The sequence below is a fragment of the Ochotona princeps genome, chromosome 1 (genome assembly GCF_030435755.1).
Source record: "Ochotona princeps isolate mOchPri1 chromosome 1, mOchPri1.hap1, whole genome shotgun sequence".
NCBI lineage: Eukaryota > Metazoa > Chordata > Mammalia > Lagomorpha > Ochotonidae > Ochotona > Ochotona princeps.
Genome location: NC_080832.1, coordinates 69,626,866 through 69,647,662, shown reverse-complemented (window position 1 = coordinate 69,647,662; position 20,797 = coordinate 69,626,866). Strand labels below are relative to the sequence as shown.

General features: G+C 42.8%; 1 protein-coding gene across 3 annotated transcripts in view; it reads right to left on the bottom strand.

Moving 5' to 3' along the window:
- BACH2 (BTB domain and CNC homolog 2) overlaps positions 1 to 20,797 on the bottom strand; it is a 374,902-nt gene that overhangs the window by 159,339 nt on the left and 194,766 nt on the right. Inside the window, exon 3 of one of the 3 annotated variants that reach the window (XM_058660792.1) lies at positions 13,917 to 14,064. Coding sequence is in view for 1 of the 3 variants with exons in the window: in XM_058660790.1 (XP_058516773.1) it covers positions 1,743 to 1,745 (3 nt within the window). In the remaining 2 variants the exon portion in view is untranslated. Of the gene's footprint in view, positions 1 to 1,742; positions 1,833 to 7,318; positions 8,658 to 13,916; positions 14,065 to 20,797 lie in introns of those variants that run through there. The other 2 variants (XM_058660797.1, XM_058660790.1) reach the window with 2 other exon arrangements.

Below are 20,797 nucleotides of genomic sequence, written 5' to 3'. Positions count from 1 at the left end.
TATTTTTGTTGTTTCTAAAACAGATCATGCCAGCCTCTGTGCCACCCTTCCAAGCTGACTCTACAAGAATCTTATCTGGTACTGATTTAGAGCTGACAGGTGGTACATGCATAATTAAAGATGACCTAACATAGAATGCTCTCATTCCTGGCATATTATCAGACACTTAAGCAAAGCAATTATCAGTAGACAATCTTTCCTGTCAACAGAGACAGAGATGAAACATTTCTTCAATTAAGAGGATTCTGTAAGGATGCCGTACGGACCCACATACACTTGTCAAGCTTCCGTATCCAGCCACCAAGTCCTCTCCAGGAGCACCTTCTCAGGGAACACAGGTCCTCCTCCCCCTTCCCCAGGGTCGCTTTTCCAGCAAGGTCAGATTTCAAACAGCAAAACAGGACATCTGGGGCTGCCGCCAGAGCCCAGATGTGAGTGGGTGAGGAAGTGGATGCCTTTTCCTGCCATGGTGCTGCTGAGGGCTGTAGAGAGAACAGGTCTCCCTTGCAGGCTACCAGCAAGAAGAGGCTGGGGTGCACATTCAAGCAAATTAAATTAAAATCTCTCTTCAAAGCAGCATTATTCTCTCCCTATGCTCTACCGATGTCAGAAGAATTTAGGGAATTAGGGCTGAGCCTTAAACCTCCTCTTGACTTTAAGTGACTTAAAGGATTTTTCCACTATTTTTAATAAATAAATATTATTGACAGCAAGCAAGGTCTTCACTAAATGGCAGATTTCCCACTCTAGGGGAAGGAGGGACGAGGTTGCTGCACTCTCTAATGCAGTAAATTAATTTGTATACATTCCAGCTCAGGTCCTTTTTAGAAAATGAATGCATCATAGCTTCCATGAGAACAGAAATTGCCTGACATGTTACAGCGAGGTGAGTAACTTTCTCATCTTTTTCTCTAACTGTTGCTTACAAGTTAATGGGCTTTTTGAATCTCCTGTAAAGACTGCCTGCCAGGGGACAGAGAACTTCACAACACTGGCGGTGCCTATTTTGCCACATTTCACAAGAGGTCTTATTGTTTAAATTCTTATACCCTGATGTCATGTGCGAACAAATGACCTTGTTGTTCCTCTGAACACGCCTTTTATAGGCTCTCTGGTGGCAGAGCTGGTGTTGCTGTTTGCATTTTTTTCCCCTCAACAAGTCAGAACAGCAGTCTCTTTTTCTGTGGCACTCAGAGTGCAGGCACATGGCAGCGTGTGGCAGCAGCTCCCACTTGGAAGCACGTCATGCTAAGTGAACTGCGGCCCATGGGTTGACTTCTGGCGAGTCAATCAAGGTGTGAGGCAAGTGCCTTCACAGGCATCTTTATGCCAAACCAGAGCGCCTCCTATGACTATGAACCATCTAGGAAACGATGACTGCAATAGGATTTCATTTCTTTCCAGACACACCTTATCCGGAAGACACTTCATTCAGAACAGTTAGAGACAAATCCCGGTAGTCTGTGGGGAAAGCGTTTTTGGGTGGCAGGAGGTGGTGACAGTAGGAATATCAATGGGAGATTCAGCAGGGCTCAAAGCTCAAGTTCATTATACTTCTCAGAACTCAGAACAGCTTCTGAATGAGTCCTGGCAATTCTCCACAGACCCATTTCTCCCCAGGAGCACCCCCCATCCAATCTCCCTTTTTAATTTTCATGTCAGGAAAAGAAAGAGAATAGAGTCAGTCACGGGTAAGAAGGCAGGAACAAAGGAACCCGCACAGAATGGAAGAGAATGCAAACCATTTCTTCTCCATGCAGCTGAAGCCCTTCCACCAGGATTCAATTCAGAACAACAGAGAAGATTTGGTTAGGTGGCATGCCGTGTCAGGAGGCTGAGAAAGAAAAAGCCACGCCTGGACTCTTGTTGCAAATGCTCACACACATGTGACTTTCCAATCCATGGCGTGATAAAAAGAAAACCCAGGCACAAGGCGTGTAACACAAGTGAAGTGAATGAAATGAAGAAGGGAGAAATTCTTCATTTATTGAAAAGGGTGACTTTATTCATCAAAGCAACTCTCTTCTCTGCCCATGTCCAGCCAAGAGCCTCTGGCTTATGGTAAGGCTTCAGAGAATAAGGCAAATCCTATAGGCATGGCTTCTCTGTGTTGGGCTTGGCATGTGGCATGGAGGCATCTGATGTGATACCCTTTACAGTCAGAAGTTACGTGAGGGCCATCAGCTAAAAGATACTGTAAGGTGAAGGAACTCTGCAGAAAATAGAAATATCAACCAGGCTATTGTTAACCAGGTTTTCTCCAATCTACCTTCCAACTTGGCTTTCCAAGTTTGCTATTAAATATTCAGACTGTCACTAGACTATAATGCAAAAGATAAAACTATCATACTTAGCTATAGAGAATTATTTTTGAAAAGAATAAAAATCAAATCAAGCCACTGCTGTTGTCACTGCTGTCTACAAGTGCCCCTGTTTCAGAAAAGCTGCTGAAGCCCACAGGAGTTCTGGGCACTCCTCCCATTAATGCAGACTCTGAGGGTTTCCCCCATGCAGCTCACTACGCAAGTAGGACAACACAGAATTGAGGAGGTCACACTGACATTGTTTCAGAATCCTTTCCAGACTCCTTTTGAATTTCAAGTCATTTATTCCTGGCTTGAAATTTTCAAGAACTGGCATTGAAAAGTCAAATAGAACAAAGGTGACCAGCACATCTTCTGTGACCCAAAGGCAGCAGTATGACTGATGGTCTTACTCTCATCTCATTCCTTCCCAGGGATGGTTAAGACCAGAGCAATCCAAAGGGGGAAGGGGGCTCATATCAGTGCAGGGGAATAGCAGAAAATAGAAGCCAGAAGCCAGTCTTTCTTCACAAGCCAGACTCAACTGTTCTTAAATTGGAGTTCTTTCACAAAATGAAATGCTGCGTCCAGGACAGTGTATTTCCCTTAGGGATGGAAATGGTGGGCGCGAGCCAGGGACAGAAGGGACTAGAAAACACGTGTCCTTATTAAGGCAGATCTGGGACAGAGACAATGCTATCAAGGCAAAGTCGACAACTGAATCCTGGCAAAGCATGCTGCAGCATCTCTCAGGAAGAGAACAGGCTAAGGTTGAGCTTATATTGGACACCTACCACCACCCAGCAGGAAGTAGCATGAGAGTCAACGAGGAATAGTTTATACAAATGATTCTATCTTCATTCCCTCAGAGCCTGCTGTAATCCAGCCCTTGGTGCAGGAATGACATGCTTACTCAAATGTCCACATGAACAAATGAGGATACAAAAGAGCACATAGAATGAAGACTGGTGGCTTTCACACCTGCAGCCAGTTGCAGCACAGCAGCTCCCGTGCGTTATGCCGACAGCCTGTGCAGCTGTCCTCTCATTCCAACACAATGCCTTCAGGTCTAAGTAATGCAATTTACTGGAGTGGCATCATTCCCATGGGACCTGTGCTTCGTGACAGTATCATTTATACTCCATACTGCCGTGGCCTGATGCTGATACATTGGCCTTCATCCCTTGTTCACAGTGGAGCGGGCATCTTCACCTTGTGCTAAGCCCTTCTGTGGCATTGTGTGTACAGATTTACTTCATGCAGCCTTAATTACAAACCTTGGTCAAAATGCTTTCATTAGATTTATATTTTGCACTCCAAATGTCAATCTTACTGAAAATCCTGGCTTTCTCGAGGATTCATCCATTAGCAATAAACTCTAAAGCGTTCCATGACTGAGTGCATTAAGCCAGCCATGTGGACAAGCACTTAAAATATATCATTAGAGTCAATCTCCATTGCAAATGCTCTACATTATTCAACCAAAGGAATAATGAGCCCAGCCTGGCCAGCACATGAAGGAGAGGTTAGAACTGGCTGTTGTGCAGGAAGAAGCACAAGGTATTTCAGAGGGAGGCATTTCAGATTGTGTCATTCCCCACGGAGATGTGACTGGGCATCACAGCCACAGTCTAGTCTGCCACCTTCTCTTGGCCATGATTTGTACAGAAACTCCAATCTGTGGCAAAGTGCAATACACTTGCAAAGAAAATGGTTTACGTCCGGGTGTGGGGCTGGGACCAAAGCTGTACCTGTAAAGCGAGGAACTCTGTAAATCTTAACAGCACTCTTCTGTATTGTTCAAAAGACAAAAATGGACAAGCCAGTATCAACTGGTCTCGCTGGAGGAACCAGGGCACTATTTTAAGGAGAGATGGCTCTCCCCTAAGAAGTGTCTTCATCCCAGATTGATGGCTCCTAGCATCAAAAACCCAGACAATCTCATGACAGCACTAATAATGTAAATCCCAAGTAAGAAGTTGTATTTGCGATAGGACAGGGAGGACACACCATGAAAATCTGAAGAGAAATCAGACATAAAAACCCAGCAAAAATGTACCAACTGACAAAATGAAGACATCACTGTTATACCAACTCACTATGTTTTAATTCCTTAGCTTATTGGTCTCATTTATCACTTCCTGGCAGGTCCCAGGTGAGGCAAACTCAAGGTGCCATCCTGATTTCTTTTTTAATCTGACAAAAGAAGAAATAGCATCCCTGGAAGGTCATGAAGAATGCTGAAGGAAGAGTCTGATTTGGGCTCTTATCATTTAATTATAAAGAAATCACAAAAGAGAGGATCACAACTACAGCACTGTATTTTGAAATACATTGTATAATGAGACACACTTTGCTGGGTGGGAAAAACCTCCCGGAAAAGCAGGTTTGTATGAAACAGAAAATGATCTGTAAAACATAATCCATAAAATAGGAGAACAGTAGTTCTTTTCTGCCTATCAGCATCTGACACTCACTCAGTAATGGGATGCAATTATCTTCTGCAGGGAACTGCAACACCATGAAAGTTTTGCTGATTGTCACCTGAAATAGTTCAAACGTGACTTGATGACCACATCAGTGTCGTATCACCAGCATACACTACCAGCAACACACAGAGCTTAGAACGGAAATGTCCACGGTGAAGTGAAAAGCACAGAGACAAGGGAAAAAACAACTGAATAAGCCCCAAATAGTACTGATCTCAAAAGAGAGGCTTGTAGTGTGTAATTTAATGGCAAGACAGAAAAAAAAGACACACTTCCCATTCCAGATGGCACTGTCACCCACAAAAACCAATTCAGTCTGTAAATGCCTTTATCTTTCTGACCAAGAAACATATAACGTGATGTTTGGCCATGTAATTTCAACATCTGTGCTGGGAACACAGAGAAGAGCCTCCTAATTTCTCCATCACGATGTGATGGTACAAGGAAGAGTCATACCCCCTGGTTTTACACAATGATGGTTCTGTGCTCTCTGCACCTTATCACATGAAAGCTCACACAGCCTCCCTTTGGCTCAAGTGCTGCTCCTGTCCTCACTTCCAAACAAGACACCGCACCTAGGAGAGGCTGAGCAAACAGGTCAACAGGTGGCAGAGCTAAGATTGGAGCTGCAGTCCGCTCTCATTTTATGCGAACCACCGCGTCGCGCGGTGCCGTCTGCCACCATCGGTGCAACGAAATTTCTTTCTTTCTTTTTTTTTTTTTTCACTCTTCAATTTTCAGAGGCTTCTGGAATGACTGCTCTCTTGACTCATCCACTTCACCAATTACCTCAAACAAAACAGGCTCAGAGCACTGGCAGTCCTTCTCATTCTCTGGAAATGCCGCCACTGCTCAACCAGGGGCAGGGGACAGCACCACCGCTGGGATCACGAAGCTACAAATTTCCCTGCGAGTGCTGACGCCACCTCTCTTTGGTGGTTCTTCTAGCCACAAACTAACATGTTATCACTGACTGTGGCGGCGGCAGAGTCGGTAGCCAGATGAAGGGGATTTTTTTCTTGGTTAACTGTCCTTCCACCATCTGTGTACAGAGGGGACTAAAGGGCAGGTGTGTGCTCATCCTTGTCCCCTAGCCTCACCCCACCCCCATCCATGCAAACAGAAGAATTTCCCAGTCTCGGAGACAATCCCACTGAGAGATGCTTCCCTGGCTCTTCTTTCTAACAATGAGCTGCTGAGAAGACCGACACGGCCAAACAGCATTTCAGACTAAGCAGTGCTGTTTCAGAGCAGACACCAGGACTTGTGCCCTTCCTTCAACCTGCCATAGGCACAATATGCTTACATATGAGCTGGCCCTATCTTCCCTTGGAAGGGGAAAATGTTGAAAAACAATTATTTGTAGACCGACGGCGCAAAATCCTGGGTAACCTTTTGCTAGTTAAGCAGAAGTGCATTTCTTTCCCAATTTCCTACTTACCAGACAGACGCAAAGATGTGGCCAAGCCGGTCATCAGAATTAACAGAGTGATTTTGCTAGCACTACATATTCTGATTTGTATGAATTGTATTTTTAGCCACGCACAAAGGGCAATAAATGGAAAATCTTATTCTAACCACTGCTTTTTCTGGGCCACCCACACTGCTCCACCTACTGCACAAGTTCATAAATGTGAAAAACCCAGGGTTCGAACTAACAAGGGATGCAAAGTGGCTCAAATGTGTGACATTTTTTCCAGTTAGTGTTTGTACTTTCATTCTTTTTCTGCATCAGGACTTTCAGGGAAAACAAGGCTGACTTCTCTCTGGGCATGCAAAGAGACGCTCAGCGGACATGTCCCCCAGGCACAGGTGCGCCCCCCTCTCTCCTGCTGACGGACCACATACCAGCCAGCCCTCAGCAAAGGATGGTGCCCAAAACCCTCTGTACATTCAGGAAGGGGCTTGCTACACACTATTTTCTTTGGAAGCAATGACGGCATTTCAAGAGTCCTTCAAATGAAGAAAGGTGGGCTCAGAGGCACAAAGAATTCTAAATCAGAACAGGCTGTCATAAATGAATTTGCCAAACAGAAGGCAATCGCCCTTGACTTAACTCTGCTGCTGGTTTCCAGCGAAGCCATCTCACACAGGCACAGGGTCCCCGGCCATCCCTTCCCCTCTCAGCCTTCTGCCCTCCTTGGCTGCCGTGACCACACTTCACCACCCAACAGCCTGGAGCTCACCAAGCACCTGCTCATGCGTGGAGACCGCTGCAGCATGAAGTCACTCTACTCTGGTTTTACAGACAACCGCCCTGGATGGCAAAGAGGAAAACCAAACTGATGATGAGGACGTGTGCCAGGGGCACAGCCAGGACAGAGATCAAAGATCTGATTACAATCTTTTCAGATTTTCAAGGCAAAGTTCTTAAAGTCTCAGGGTGCCCATTCAAAGGCTTGTCCCTCGGAGCCCTCCGCGAATCACCACAACATACACAGGTACGTGGCGACGGCAATCTCAAAGTCCAGCTCGACAACATAACGAAGGCACAAAACGTTTTGATGCTGAGCAAGGCATCCTTACCTGTGTACTTGCTCATCATCCAGAAACTAGAGGAAATGTCCTCTTGTCCTCTGGCAGCTCTCACACGTCCTGCAGAGCCAGCACTTTCTTCTGAGAAGCACAGGGCTGGAGCAGCACCAACGAAATGTCTCCCAAGATCTTTTTTGAGGTTATAGTCCACTAGCGTCAGAACTTCTGACTTGTGTTGTAAAAACACGGGCAATTCAGTATTACAAAAAAGTGGGTCATACACCACTGAGAAACAACCACACCGCCCCCAGATCACACTCCAAATGACTGTGCTGTGACAAAGTGGGAGGGGTCTGAACACAGCGAAAGCAAAACTTTTATGTGGTGAGGAGCATTTTAGTTTTCACTGGTTTAGGTTAGAGAAAGTTAATCTCAATGTCAACTACAAAGTCAACTAATTTGTGGTGTGTTCTTGAAATTATATGACAAGCGCTGGCTGTTCATGTAAGAGGAGATTCAGATGCAAGGTCATCAACAACCCGAGGGATAGTCTCAGGTGATGTGACATGCCGAGGGCCAAACAGCGAGTGCAGTGACTCACCTTGGTGGGGTGGTCAAACTGAAAGTGAAGACAAAGAACCAGATTCTCACTTTCCACCTTAGCGTCTTCTCCAAGGGAGGACTGAAGTACTGTATACCACTTCCCCACACCTGTACCCAACCAGGACTCTGCACACAAATGCGGACACTCATTAAAGAAAACAGCCTTCGGTTGCTGTTGGAAGAAGGTGAAACGTGCGGACCTGGGCTGGCCACTATCACACATGTGTCGTTGAAGCGCCACAGAAAATGAGCTTAGCCGACATGGCTAAGTCCCTGTTACATCTAAGGACATGAACTGTTTAAAGGTATGCAGAGTCTCTGCTTTCAAGGAACTTACAGTCCTGTATAGCATATGACAACGTCTAGGTATAAGCAACACCAGACACAGATGTTTTATAAAAACATTCAAAATCTCTTCTAGAAGTTCTTATAAATACTGCTTCTCCTGTTGACTCAAAGTTTGTAGGTGATACTTGTAGGACATTTCTCAGATGAATACTTTAACAATCCTTTAATTTATAAATGGATTTTCTTTCAGAGCTCAAAATCTTCCTCATCATGGTGCAGCAACAGAATGCGTCCTAGTTCTGAGTCCAAACACGCTCTCCAAAGACAGACAGGGATTTCAGCCCAACTCAAGCAGCTGCAAGTTCGCCCCCAGAGGAACATGAAGAGATGCTTCTCAGAATGGGGAAAAGGCAGGCGAAGCTGAAGAACTCCGGTTTATAGAACAAGAAGGCATTTTTTGAATGAGATGATACTTGGTAACCATCAACTCTAAATCCAGAATTTTGTTGCAGCTTGTTTGGAATGTGGAATGTGGGAAAGGACCATGTGACTACATTAACCTTTTCTATTTCTACCAAACTGCCTGACAGTACCCTAATTACTAACTTTCAAATAACTAGAACACGGTCAGTTGACCTAATACTAAAATCACTGTATGTGCCAGTGCTTCTTTCTTTCTTGATTCTAAAAGTACTCCAAGACCAAGCAGGGCCACTCATATCATTTTAGCAATAAAATATAATAAACATACTCATAGCAATTTTCATTTGACAGAGTTACTGGTGTGTTCACATGGCTGTCTGTCCTCACTGGGACATGGAGAGAACGCTGTGCTATGAAAGGATGCCTAAAGACATCATTCCTGGGACCAATAACTTAAGAGAAAGCCATTCCAAAATGGTACTTGTAGATCTGGAATCAGCTGGTTTAGCTGAAACAAATTCTGAAAAAACATACATAAAAGTATGAGTCACCAGGTAGGCTACATCGGAATAGCCAGATAACAGGTATCTTACTTTGTTTTTTATTCTTTTTAAATGAATAATTTCACATTTATACTACTTTTGTAATATACCTAACATATCTACTTTTGTTTTTTGATAAAACAAAAAAAAATTGGGGGATATAGGAAAAATCTGCTAGAAGTAACAGATGACAGCTTCCAGCAAAGCACTTGCAAAAACTAGAAATCCCACCACTCTCCAAAGTGTTGCAAATCCCATTGCAGAGGAGACAGCAAAAACACTCTTCTTCATGCATGTTCTATACACCTTACAGTTGGAAAAAGCTGTTGGTGCCAGGCCCTGATAAGCACAAAGGGTGCTCTTGGAAAAAGATGCTACAGTTCCCAGAGTTTAAATCAGGGCCAATCAGGCGCATCCAAGCAGCCATTTCTAAAAAAACTCAAAACCAAAAAACAAAATTCAATACACTGGAAACTTTTAGAACGAATGGATAAATTTCTGCTACCACTACTATTGTGTGGCAGTCAGTTGTACACAACAACATGGCTTAGTTTATTTGAAGACTCACAGGGAATACTGTTTGATATATTAATCATATTACCATCCTGGTAATGTTGTCACTCAGGGTACCACTGATGAATACCCAGAGAATGCAAATTAATTTTAATGATACCTTGAGTAGAAAATAAACTTAAAAGTGAATTCATTACAAGGAATCATATAAATTCTTTTAAAAAAAATTGGCTTCAAAACCATGGCAATGGCTCCCCAATGATGACAACAGGAGCTAAATACATAGGTTCATAAGATTGTTAGATTCAATCATCTTAAAATCAACAACATCACAACTGCGGCAGTGCTTTGAAAACAAACAGAATATATAACATTTAAACTTGGCACTGAGTTTGGTAAAAACCAAACTTGCACAGCTTCTCAAGAAGAACAGAAATGAATATTCTGCCTTTCTAGCCTAAGCCAATATTTTTAGATTATTATTAAGGCAGGAAAATAGGCACAAGGAAACATCCGTTAATTACCCCATTTGAATTCAAGAATATTTTTGTTTGTTTGTTTACATTTTCTGACAGCTAGAAAATGTTTTTGTTGACAGTCTTCCCAAACCAATGTTCTTCCCTAATTTTAAATATTCAGCTAGTCTCAGTGATTCAGCAGGTCAGTCTTTAGCTACAAATATCTTCCCAGGCGTATTTCCCCCCTTTACTAAAAACCAAAGCTATCTTGTTTTCTGAACCTTTATCTCCGAAAAAGGGAAGTGGGATATATGTGGTAGGTTACAGTGTGTGGGAGGCGATGGGCTGGGGGTGGGGCAGGATGGTTAGTTAATTCATGGTTCTGGTTAGTTAGATTCCAGAGAGCTAATACCATCAGTAAACATGAATTCAGCACCTGAAACTAGGCACACCAGGTTCCTAGGAATCTGGCAACAGGAGAGTCCCCCGGGGACTGTCAGATTGGTTTTCTCCACCTTCTGCCCCTTTGGATGATGGACTTCCTGGGACATTCTGCATCAACATGTCCATTGAGAATGGACTTGCTCTGAACCCGCAGCCCTTGGTTTCCCGGGATTAGATTCTATATCCACACCCTTTGCCTGAGGCAGGCTGCAGGAAGGTACAGCAAGATGTTGAAGCTAAAGAAGTCCTTAATTTCCTCTCTTTCTATTTCCCGGCCTGGATTTATTCCCTCCCAAATCCTTACCCCCCTCCCCCACACTCCTTGTTTTAAAAAAAAAAATCTTGGCAAGGCCCCCATAGCAGCTGACTCAGGAATGTCTCTTGCCTTTGTCTCCACCTGCTACGTGAAAACTGTAGAGTTTATTTCTAAGCAGGCCTGCAAATTCTGGCATGAGAAAGAGGGGATGGATTTGTATATGTGTGTCGTACTTCAACTGGGGACTCCAGTTTTGCCTCTTTCTGCTTATACCTTTTCCTTAAAGCCAAACACACAAATGTATTAGTGTATTTCTTTCTTTCTCTCTCTCTCTCTCTCTTTCTCACTCTTTCTCACACACACACACAATTCTGACAGCTCGGGACAGCTGCATTCCATTTTGAAGTGCTTTAAGTCCCATCTTGGCTCTCCATTCTATTTTCTTCCTAATGTGCACCCTTGGTGGCCACATGTGATGGTCTAAGTAGCCGGGTTCCCACTATCTATGGGGGACAGCTGGACTGAGTTTCTCGCTCTGTTTCAATCTGGTCCACTTTTGACTGTTGTGGGCATTTGCAGTGTGAATCAGTAGACTGGAAAGATTTTTCTATCACTTCACCTTTCACATCAATCAATCAACCAGAGTGGGATAATTCAGTACGGTGTTCTTGAGTTTGTTTGGAAACTACTGACCTGCTCTTCAGGAATTCCAACCCTTGGTCAATCAGCCCCAAGAGTGGGCCTAATGGTAATGAAGGCAAACTTGAGGAAACACATATAGTGGGCACGATGAGACCTGATGGTTGCTTTTCAAGTCCAGCTTTCTAGAACACAGATGTAAAAGGCAAACCACTCTTTTGCCCTCCACCCCCATCCTGGCCCAAGCCCCAAAGCAAGGCCAATAAACTAAATGGGTTCTGTCTTGAAAGGGGTTCATAGGACTATAGGTCACCCATTTATCTACTTTGTGATTTTTGGGTCCCCTTTGGCTACTGTGAACGAACATGGATGGACAAATCTACACAAATCCTTACTTTAATTTTCTTGGGGCACTTACACAGAAGTGTGGAACCCCTGGACCCCTTTGGTAATTTTGTTTCAGTTTTTGAGGAATTGCCATATAATTGAGTATGATTTTTAATGAACTACTGTAAAGAGCAGAAAGTACAATGGTTTCTCACGCACATGCCCAAGTTTTCAGCTGGATGGGCACTTGGTGACAGAGTGGTCTGCTGAAGGCTTCAGGAGCCACCTGAGTCAGGGTAGTCTCTTCCTTCCCAGGAAAAGGACCCTCAGTGAGGCCAGCCTCTAGGGAAGCCTGTGTAGACATGCCGAGTCACAGAATGGACACAGCACTGGATCCAAGCCCCACTTCTTTCACTCTCTGGTGAGATGGCTTCCCAGGTGGAGGCTCTCCCTTACTGAAATGCAAGGTGAAGAGAAGGAGCCAGAGCTGGGCAGTGACACTGCACTTCATGAAGCTGCAGGGTTAATGGACATTGTTCACAACTCTGTCGGCCCCTAACCCCCAGAAGAAAGCCCCAGGTTAACTTCATTCTAGAACTCTTTCATCACCCAGCATTTTGGGTCTGTTTTTTCTGAGTTACTGAGTTTTACTTTAAACATTTGCATTTAAATCCATCCCTGGATTTCTGGCACTGTTGGTGCTGAGATAATAGCCATGCTGCTTCATTACCGAGTTACTTGGCAGTCACTTTATTAACAGTAATTATTTTCAATTCCAGAGAGTTAGAATAAAAGAACTGTAAATTCTAAGTGCTACTTTGAGTGATAACATTTACCATATCCAAGTAGAATGCTAGACATCACAGTGCTTACCCACAGATTTTAAATGCCCAGAAATTTCTCAAACATTTCCTGGGCAGCATCACTCAGACTATTTTTGTACTCACATCCACTCAAGAAAACAGCAGAAATGTTGTTTAAAATTCCTACAATGAAAGCTCAGAAATACACAAATGACACACACAAGAGGCAATATACCAAAAAGTTCCGAAAAATGGAACTAACAGCAGTTTCTTTGGTTGCAAAATATTTCAAAATCCATGCATAGTTCTTCCATGAGATGCATTTCATGAATTTTTTGAAAGTTCTCTGGTTCATTATACATACTCCCTTCCTCCTTTTCATTAGCTTAGAATGAGTTGTTCCCAGTCTTGGGAGTTCGGGTGATTACCTTTCTAAAGTTACCTTAGTTACGTGTTGATCCCCCAAATATGGCAATCCTGAGAATTAACCAGCCCTCCACCCCAAAATCTAGTCTTGTTGACTTAGGCTATTTATGGGAGCAGTACCTGTCTTCTCACTTGGGTGTTGTAAATCAAGTCCAACTGAGGCCTAGGAGGAAGGGATAATACCATGATGACTCACTGTGAAAGGGAACAACATATTTCCCAACCTAGGGGGAAAAAGATTTTCCCCTTTCAGTGTATCTAAAAGCACGATGGCCACACCTGCAGAAAGACCGGTGCTGCTGTTTAAGCCTAATAACAGCACTATTAGTCACACGTGTTGAAAACCAAGGGCAAAGAATGACTGGTCCCAGCACCTCTGAAAGAAAGCCGGCACAGAATAGTGGCATCTCTGTGGCTGGCTGTTCAAATGTGAGGGCACCATGCATGCCTGGGAACTCTCTTTCTGAGATCCAAGCCAATGCATTAAGCAACATGTTCTATTTTATCACTGCATAGTCAGTTTTCTTCCTTTACCACATTCATCCTTTCAATCATGTGGGGTTCAGTGATTCTCAAAGTAGGTTGCTTGCACCAGCTGATTCAATATCACTTGGAAACGTGTTGGACAAGTAAACTTCTGGCTCCCAGAAAATCTGTTGAGTCAGAAACGTTGAGTGTGAGGCCTAACCTGCATTTTTTATAAGTCCTCCAAGTAATTCTGTTGCAAGCTAAAAATTTAAGAATCGTGCAAGCCGAGGGATCAGTAATACACAGGTTCCTACCATTTCTCCTTCGCTCATTTCTACTTTTAAGGCATTTGGCTAAAAAAGAAGCAATTTGTTCACACTTGGCTATTTGCTAACCATCCCCTAACAGAAAGGTCAGAATCGCTTATGAAGGAAAAGAAAAGTTGGTCAAATAACTTACATAAAATTTCTCCAGGTCCTGCGCTGGCTTTGAGTTTAGGATGCGGGGAACTGGGCGCAGGGAGAGATGGGAAGGCTACAGCAATCCATTCAGACATGGACCCCAAAGCTTTGCGGGGCCACCTTCTGATGAGTCAGTGAGCAACCACCTGGTTGGGAAAGAAATGTTCATTAGCAGAGTAAATTCTGGGAATGCTCCCCACTCCTTTGTGTGATCTCACAACACTCCTTTTTATTCTCTGTGACGTAGGCACTGGCTGACTGTGTCTCTGGACCAAGCCACCGACACAGAACATGCAGCTGCCCACGACATCACTGCTGTGCTCCACCCTGAGGGAGCTTTATTCCTGCAGGTGTTTAATTCACACAGGAAACCCTCACTGGTGCTCTCCTGAATCCTAAAGCAGGTTGGAGAGAGATCAATATCTAACCAGTTATCTCCTCTATGTCATGTCATGGAGGCTTTCTTTCAATAAATGGGAACACTGCAGTACAAGACACACGTGGTGAGTGTCACTAAAAGAGACTCAGGATGCAAGTGATTAACACGGGAATTCTGCCTGAAATAAGATGACTTTCGGTTGCTTCAAGCAGCTTATTTTTGAATTAGTAACTGTTTTAATACAGACATGTTTTAGCCACATTTAGAAAATACAGAAAAGCATTAAGCAAAAAATAAGCCATGATGGTCGTGACACAGACAAATCACTATTGAAGCTTTGTTTCATAGGCACAGAACGCCTTTATTGTGATTCTTGGGGCAAGATGGGATTCTGAAGTCAGAACTTTATGGATTTCATAGAGTTTTATGCTGAAACTACCATTCAGTACGTACTTCTTCTAAGGGTCTAGAGTATCATCCCATAATTGAACCTATGAAATAATTATGCACAAGATAGATGCTTACTCTAAGTGAGATAAAATAGAGGCTCACATTAGTTCCTTCCAGGTTTTTCTATCACAGAAGTTTCCTTCCACCCTTCTACTCAAAAAGTTCCTGAATTTAAAAATAGGGATCAGGAGGGCTGGTGCTGTGGCACTACGGGGTAAGCTGCTGCTTGCAAAAATGACATCCCATACTGGAGTGCCTGTTTGAGTCTTGGTTGCTTTATTTTTGATCCAGCTCCCTGCTAGTGCTCCTGAGAAAATAGCAGAAGATGGCCCAAGTGCTTAGATTCCTGCCACCCGTGGGAAAGACGACACAGAAGGAGTTCCAGGCTCTTGGCTCTGGCGTGGACCATCTCTGGCTTTTGTGGTTATGTGTTAGTGAACTAGTGGATAGAAAATTGCTCTCTCTCCTTCCTTCCTATTCACCCTCTCTCTCTGCCTTCAGAACAAATAAAAAAGAAAAGTAGGGATAAAGGATTGTGGCTCAATATTCTTTCCACATATACAAACATACTTAGTGTTTTGTTTCTACTTTTTAACTGGCAAATAAAATGTGAGTTATAGGAACATCTACTTAAGTTATTAAACTGATAGATGAAGTCATCTTATGTGAATGTCATTTCCAAGGAACACAGATCTAATGATAAGCACAAATACAACATCTTGTAACCTACACACAACAATGGAGGCAGAGAGAGAGTGGACAACTGAAGCTGCTGTGAATGGGAAAGCGACTACTCGGTCTGTATTTTACTGACAACAAATAACTTCTTTTTTTTAATATATATATTTTTTATTGCATTTCATTTTATAACAACGTTTCATAGGCTCTGATGTTCCCCCATCCCCTCTCCGTTCCCTCCCCCCATGGTGGATTGCTCCACCTTATTGCAGTATTACAGTTCAAATCCAGTCTTGTTTCTTTCATTGCAAGCATGTGCCATGCACAGAGTCCAGTATCTTATTGCCCAGATCAATTCAACAGTTTCTTGGGGAGACCAACTCTGGTCTGAAGACATAGCTGGCAGAATATCGTTCCAACAATTAAAAGCCATAACATAACATCAACAACAGTTTCCAACATTATGGGGTTAATTATCATTGTATTGAGTGACTGATATGTTAGACAATGCGAGTTCTTAACCATATCCTGTGACTACTTCATTAACATTTCAATTATAGTTTGTATACAACTGGCTTCTATCTATCTTAAATTGGCTATAGGATACTATTCAGCTCTCTCATGTCTATTTTCATTTTAGTATTTATCAGTTTATTGTGTTGAAGCATAATTTTTACTGAACTTGGCAGATTTTAGGACAGTCTAAGCTGGCTTACACCTTCAGCAAGGCATATGACACCCGTTGAGGCGTAGAACACTGTTGGGAGGGGTGTGCAGAGAAATCCTCCATATCCTAGTTAGGAGTAGTTTATTTTCGTGTCCTACCTAGTAAGGTATGTGTGAGTCCCCACTGATCATTTCCTGTCTAGTTCTAAGCTTTCCTTGTTGTTCTCTGTTTATTCTAATTTTTGACAACAAATAACTTCTTGAGGGAGCTACCTGAGTATCAAACTGCCTGAATTTCTGACCATTTTCTTAAGCAGTTGCCCTGAACAGGAATTAAAGAGTGAAACAGTAGGAACTTTCAAAGATCACAACAGCTTTCTACAAAGACTGGACAGTTTACTCTCTTTCTAGCAGCATGGTTGCCTGGTTAATAAGTTCACCATCTGCAACACAGGCTCAGAGAGACATAATGCATCTTACACATCTCTACACAGTCCCAGGCACTGGTGATGAATCCTAGGAGCTTGTCCTTCGGTTTTCCATACACAGTAACAATTTTGCTGTTCTCAGCACAGAAGAGACACAGGGTCACCATCAATTCACCTGCCAAAGGTCAGATTCAGTCACGTTGGAGTGTGTGACTTGTCTGTGTGGTCTTCATAGGGAGTGTGCGGAAGTTCAAACATCATTCACATATTATCACGCAAAGAGAAACTGCTAGTGGTTTTCGGCTTAAGGTGCCAGCTGCTAGGACACAGAGGCTTTTTCCTTCCATTCCTTTTGCTCTTTTCCTATTTCTTGGACATTTTGCTGATCCTCATCATGGCTTCAAATGTGAAGACAAACTCAAGTCAGACAGGTGAGCATAAGGTGACCTGTATGTGTGCTTATGGTGTGTCAATCTGATACAGGAGCCTTACACACTTTGTCTCATGCCATGCTGAGTGGATCTGCATTGGTCTAAAAAGGTGTGATCACCAAGTATAGAAGCGTATGTTTATACTTTATTTCAAATACTTTCAGAGGAATTCAAGCTTTGGAATCTCAAAAATCTGTTGAGCCTAGTATCTTTAAGTACCAAGATGATGCCAATTCTGGCCATAAATCACAAACTTCATCTTTCTACACTTCTTTCAGAACCATCTCAGCATCAATGAGAAGCAGGGAAACTGACAGAAAAAATATCCTTGAAAACTCCAGATAAGAGCAAATCCTTTATGGTCTTATATTATCATGAGGTAAGTTGTTATCTCTGAAAGCAAAACAGGTAAGAATCTGATACATGGGGTTGCCACTGTAGTGCATTAAGTTGCTGCAACACCCACATTAGTGTTGGTGAGTTCTGGCTACTTCACTTCTGATTTAGTTTCCTACTAATATGTGTGGCAAAGAAGAGAAGATGACGCAAGTGCCTAGGTCCCTGTCATCCACATGGGAAAGGCATAGGGTGTTCCAGGATCCAGTTCTGACCTGGTCCAGCCCTGGCTATTGCGGCCAGATGAAAGATTGATTCATATACTTACTCGTTACCCTTTTCTTCATAACTCTGATTCAAATAGACATTAGATCTTTAAAAAAGGAGTCTGATATATGATACAAAACAGGCAAAGTCACAAAACACACTTTAAAAAGCAAATGCTTAAACACAGTCTTCCCCAACGTGACTATAAATTTGGACTATTGAAGCAGTGCTCATAGCCTGAGGTTCCTTTCCATTTTGGGGGAGCCTTTTTATAATCAGCTTTTCATCTGCATTGACTGGTTGAAGATTTCTGAATGTGGTGACAGGTGTGTAGGTAACCAAAGAAAAGATTTGTTTGGCAATCTGAATCTTCATTTCACTTTCTGGATAGTCTCCTGTAGATGCAGCAAGGAGCATGTTTTGCTCCTTTGGCTCACATGGCTTTGCAGAGCCTGGTATCAATGCACACATCTACAGCACTCAACTTCTTCCTGGCAAACTTTCAGATCCCAGAGTGCCTGACGGGCACACTTCCTGAAGCCCGCTTTGTGGATGCGTTTGTGAATGCTGAACGTGTACCCTTGGGTCACCAGTTCGCAGATGACAGAAACCCAACCCCCTCCCCGCTTTCTCACCACCTTCCTCTGTAGGAGGCAGAGTTGGAAAGGCAGAGATCATGAAAGAAGTCTCTCCTTTCCATTTGTAACTTTTTCTGATAATTTTTCTTGCTTTTCCCCTCTAGATGTATTTAAACCCACAGAATAACTCCTGCAGACAATGCCAAAATTTTCAGATTCCAATAAAAGGAAATTGGTGAGCTATTTATTACATGGGCTGAAATAACCACTCTTTTCATATAAGCTGATTTCATCTAGGCTCAATTTCTGCAAGCATATATGTTATAAAATGGCTGTTGTTTGTGTAAAAAATCTGTCAATATTATTTTGCGAATGAATTGAATCAATGTTTCCCAACAATCTTATCTAACAGGATTGTTTGTATCAAAATGATCAAAATGGAGCAGGTATTTGGTGCAGTGGTACCCAACCCCCATATCCTCCACTTATAAATCAACTTCCTGCTCATGTGCACCCCAGGAGACAGGTAATGGTTAGAATACCTGGGTCTCTGCCATCCACATGGGAGACCCGGTTGGAGTGCAGGGCACTTCACTTCAGTGTGGTCTGTCCTGGTAGTGGTAGCCATTTGGTGAGTGAACTAGCAGATGGAAGATGTTTGCTTGTGCGCTCTCTCTCTTTCTCTCCCTTTCCAATAAAATGACAACAAAAATGGGAAAAAAAGATCAAAAGGCCAAAACTGCATCAAAAGTACCTTTCCTGTGGCTTCTCTTTCTAATGTTAGTACCATTCTCCTGATACCTGTCAAAGTGGACAAAAGGGCTTATTTTTTTTTTTTGGTCACAATCAAATATAAGCACATAATTGTATAAGCACATCAGGACTACAGGGTATGAAAAAAAAAGTGGTAATAGAGGAAATGGCCCCCAAAGAGTACACTTTGTTTTTTTCCAAAGGGCCTAACTGCTTGGGTGGAAAACACAAAAAACAAACCACTATTACTAACACACATGATCACCAGGAGCTCTTTAGATGCACTAACTGTACGGCTAGCACTTGTAGGGCTAATTACTAATTTGGATTCTCTCATTTTAAAAAATACTTCAAAGCAGCCCATTTCTGTTTCAATACTGAATTAAAGTCTATCTAAATGGCATAGTCTCAAAACATAAAAAAACAAAACCAAAAACCAAGCATCTTTTGAAAAAGTTATTATTCCTCAAAGCCACTAAATCTTGAACTGCAAAATGCCACAGGCTAAAAACTAGTAATGCTGCATGGTTGTTATCTTACATTTACGAAAGGGTTGATAGTTTTCCAAGCCACACAAGGTACAGTCTTACACCACAATAGTTTTGTTATGTTGGACAGGTCAGTCATTGCCTTTAACACTGCCAGCAGGTTTTTTGAGGATTAGATGACAACGCATAGAAGAAATTTTTGTTTCTGGGAAATGGTAAGATAGACATAAAAACGCACACCAATTTTCTTTATGCTAACAACCTTGTGAGGCACTAAAATACCAATGCCCGTTTCACAGATAGGGTAACTGATACTGGAAGATAGAGTAACTACAACAGCAAAAAGGACCAAGTTAGACTTGGGTTTTTATTTCTAAATTGGTCACACACTGGCTGAGTGGCTCTCAGGGAGAAGGTAAGATGACTTCCAGGTCTTTGTAGGGACAGAATCCAGCAGTGAAGCCTGCAGTGTCCTGAGAGAGGGTCCTTGAGTGACCCCCTACTCTGGGGAGGCAGGGTGGGAAAGACAGGAACTCACTCATTTTACCAGACTGAGAAGAAGTTGGGGATATTGTAGGGAAATGGCTAGGGCTTCTAGAAAAGCTTGAAACACCTTTGTTAACTGGTCTCATCATTTCACTATTTTAACAACTGGAATAGTCAAATAGGAGTTTAGCACGAATATCAGTCTTGCTCACAGTCTCACTGTTGTTTGGATGATTCTTAAAGTCATGGCCAACCTGTGGACATCCACCTTTGCTGCTAGGTCCTGGTATGGGAAGAGATATGTGAAAGTACTATTGGAGGGGGGGTGGAGACTATGAGCTCACATCAAAGTCACATGGAAATTTCGCCTTCAAAGACTGGAGCCACTGACTCAAGCATCTACCAGGGTCTGGTCCAACTTTCTGTGATGATGAAACAGTGAGGATTTGCATCATCTAATATGGCAGCCTTCCACCACGTGGAACTAGTGCACATTTGAAAGATGCCTAGTGCAATGAGGAACTACATATTTAACTTCAACCAATTTGAGTGAATTGATTTTAAAATAGCCTCATGAAGTCCGTGGCTACTGGTCAGGACAGCTCTAGGATGCTTCACATACTAGTTTTGCTGGACGGTACTTCAGAACTCAGAAGCTCATTGGACACCACCTAATACGTCTATTCAGGAAATATCTTTTCGCTAAATGGGTGCTAAGCACCGGTGAAGTGTCTTCAAGCAATGGTGACTAGCCCTGGACACTTCAACAGTCCTGGACTCTTTCTGCCCTCTTGGCATTTTTTAAGCTAGACTGATTTCCGAAGACCTCACAAAACCTTGCAGTGGCTCACTAGAGTGCTCTTAGCAAAAGGTGGGTGAGGAGATATGGTAATGCTACACTAAGCATGAAAGCACTGCTTTTTCATTTCTTCAGATTTA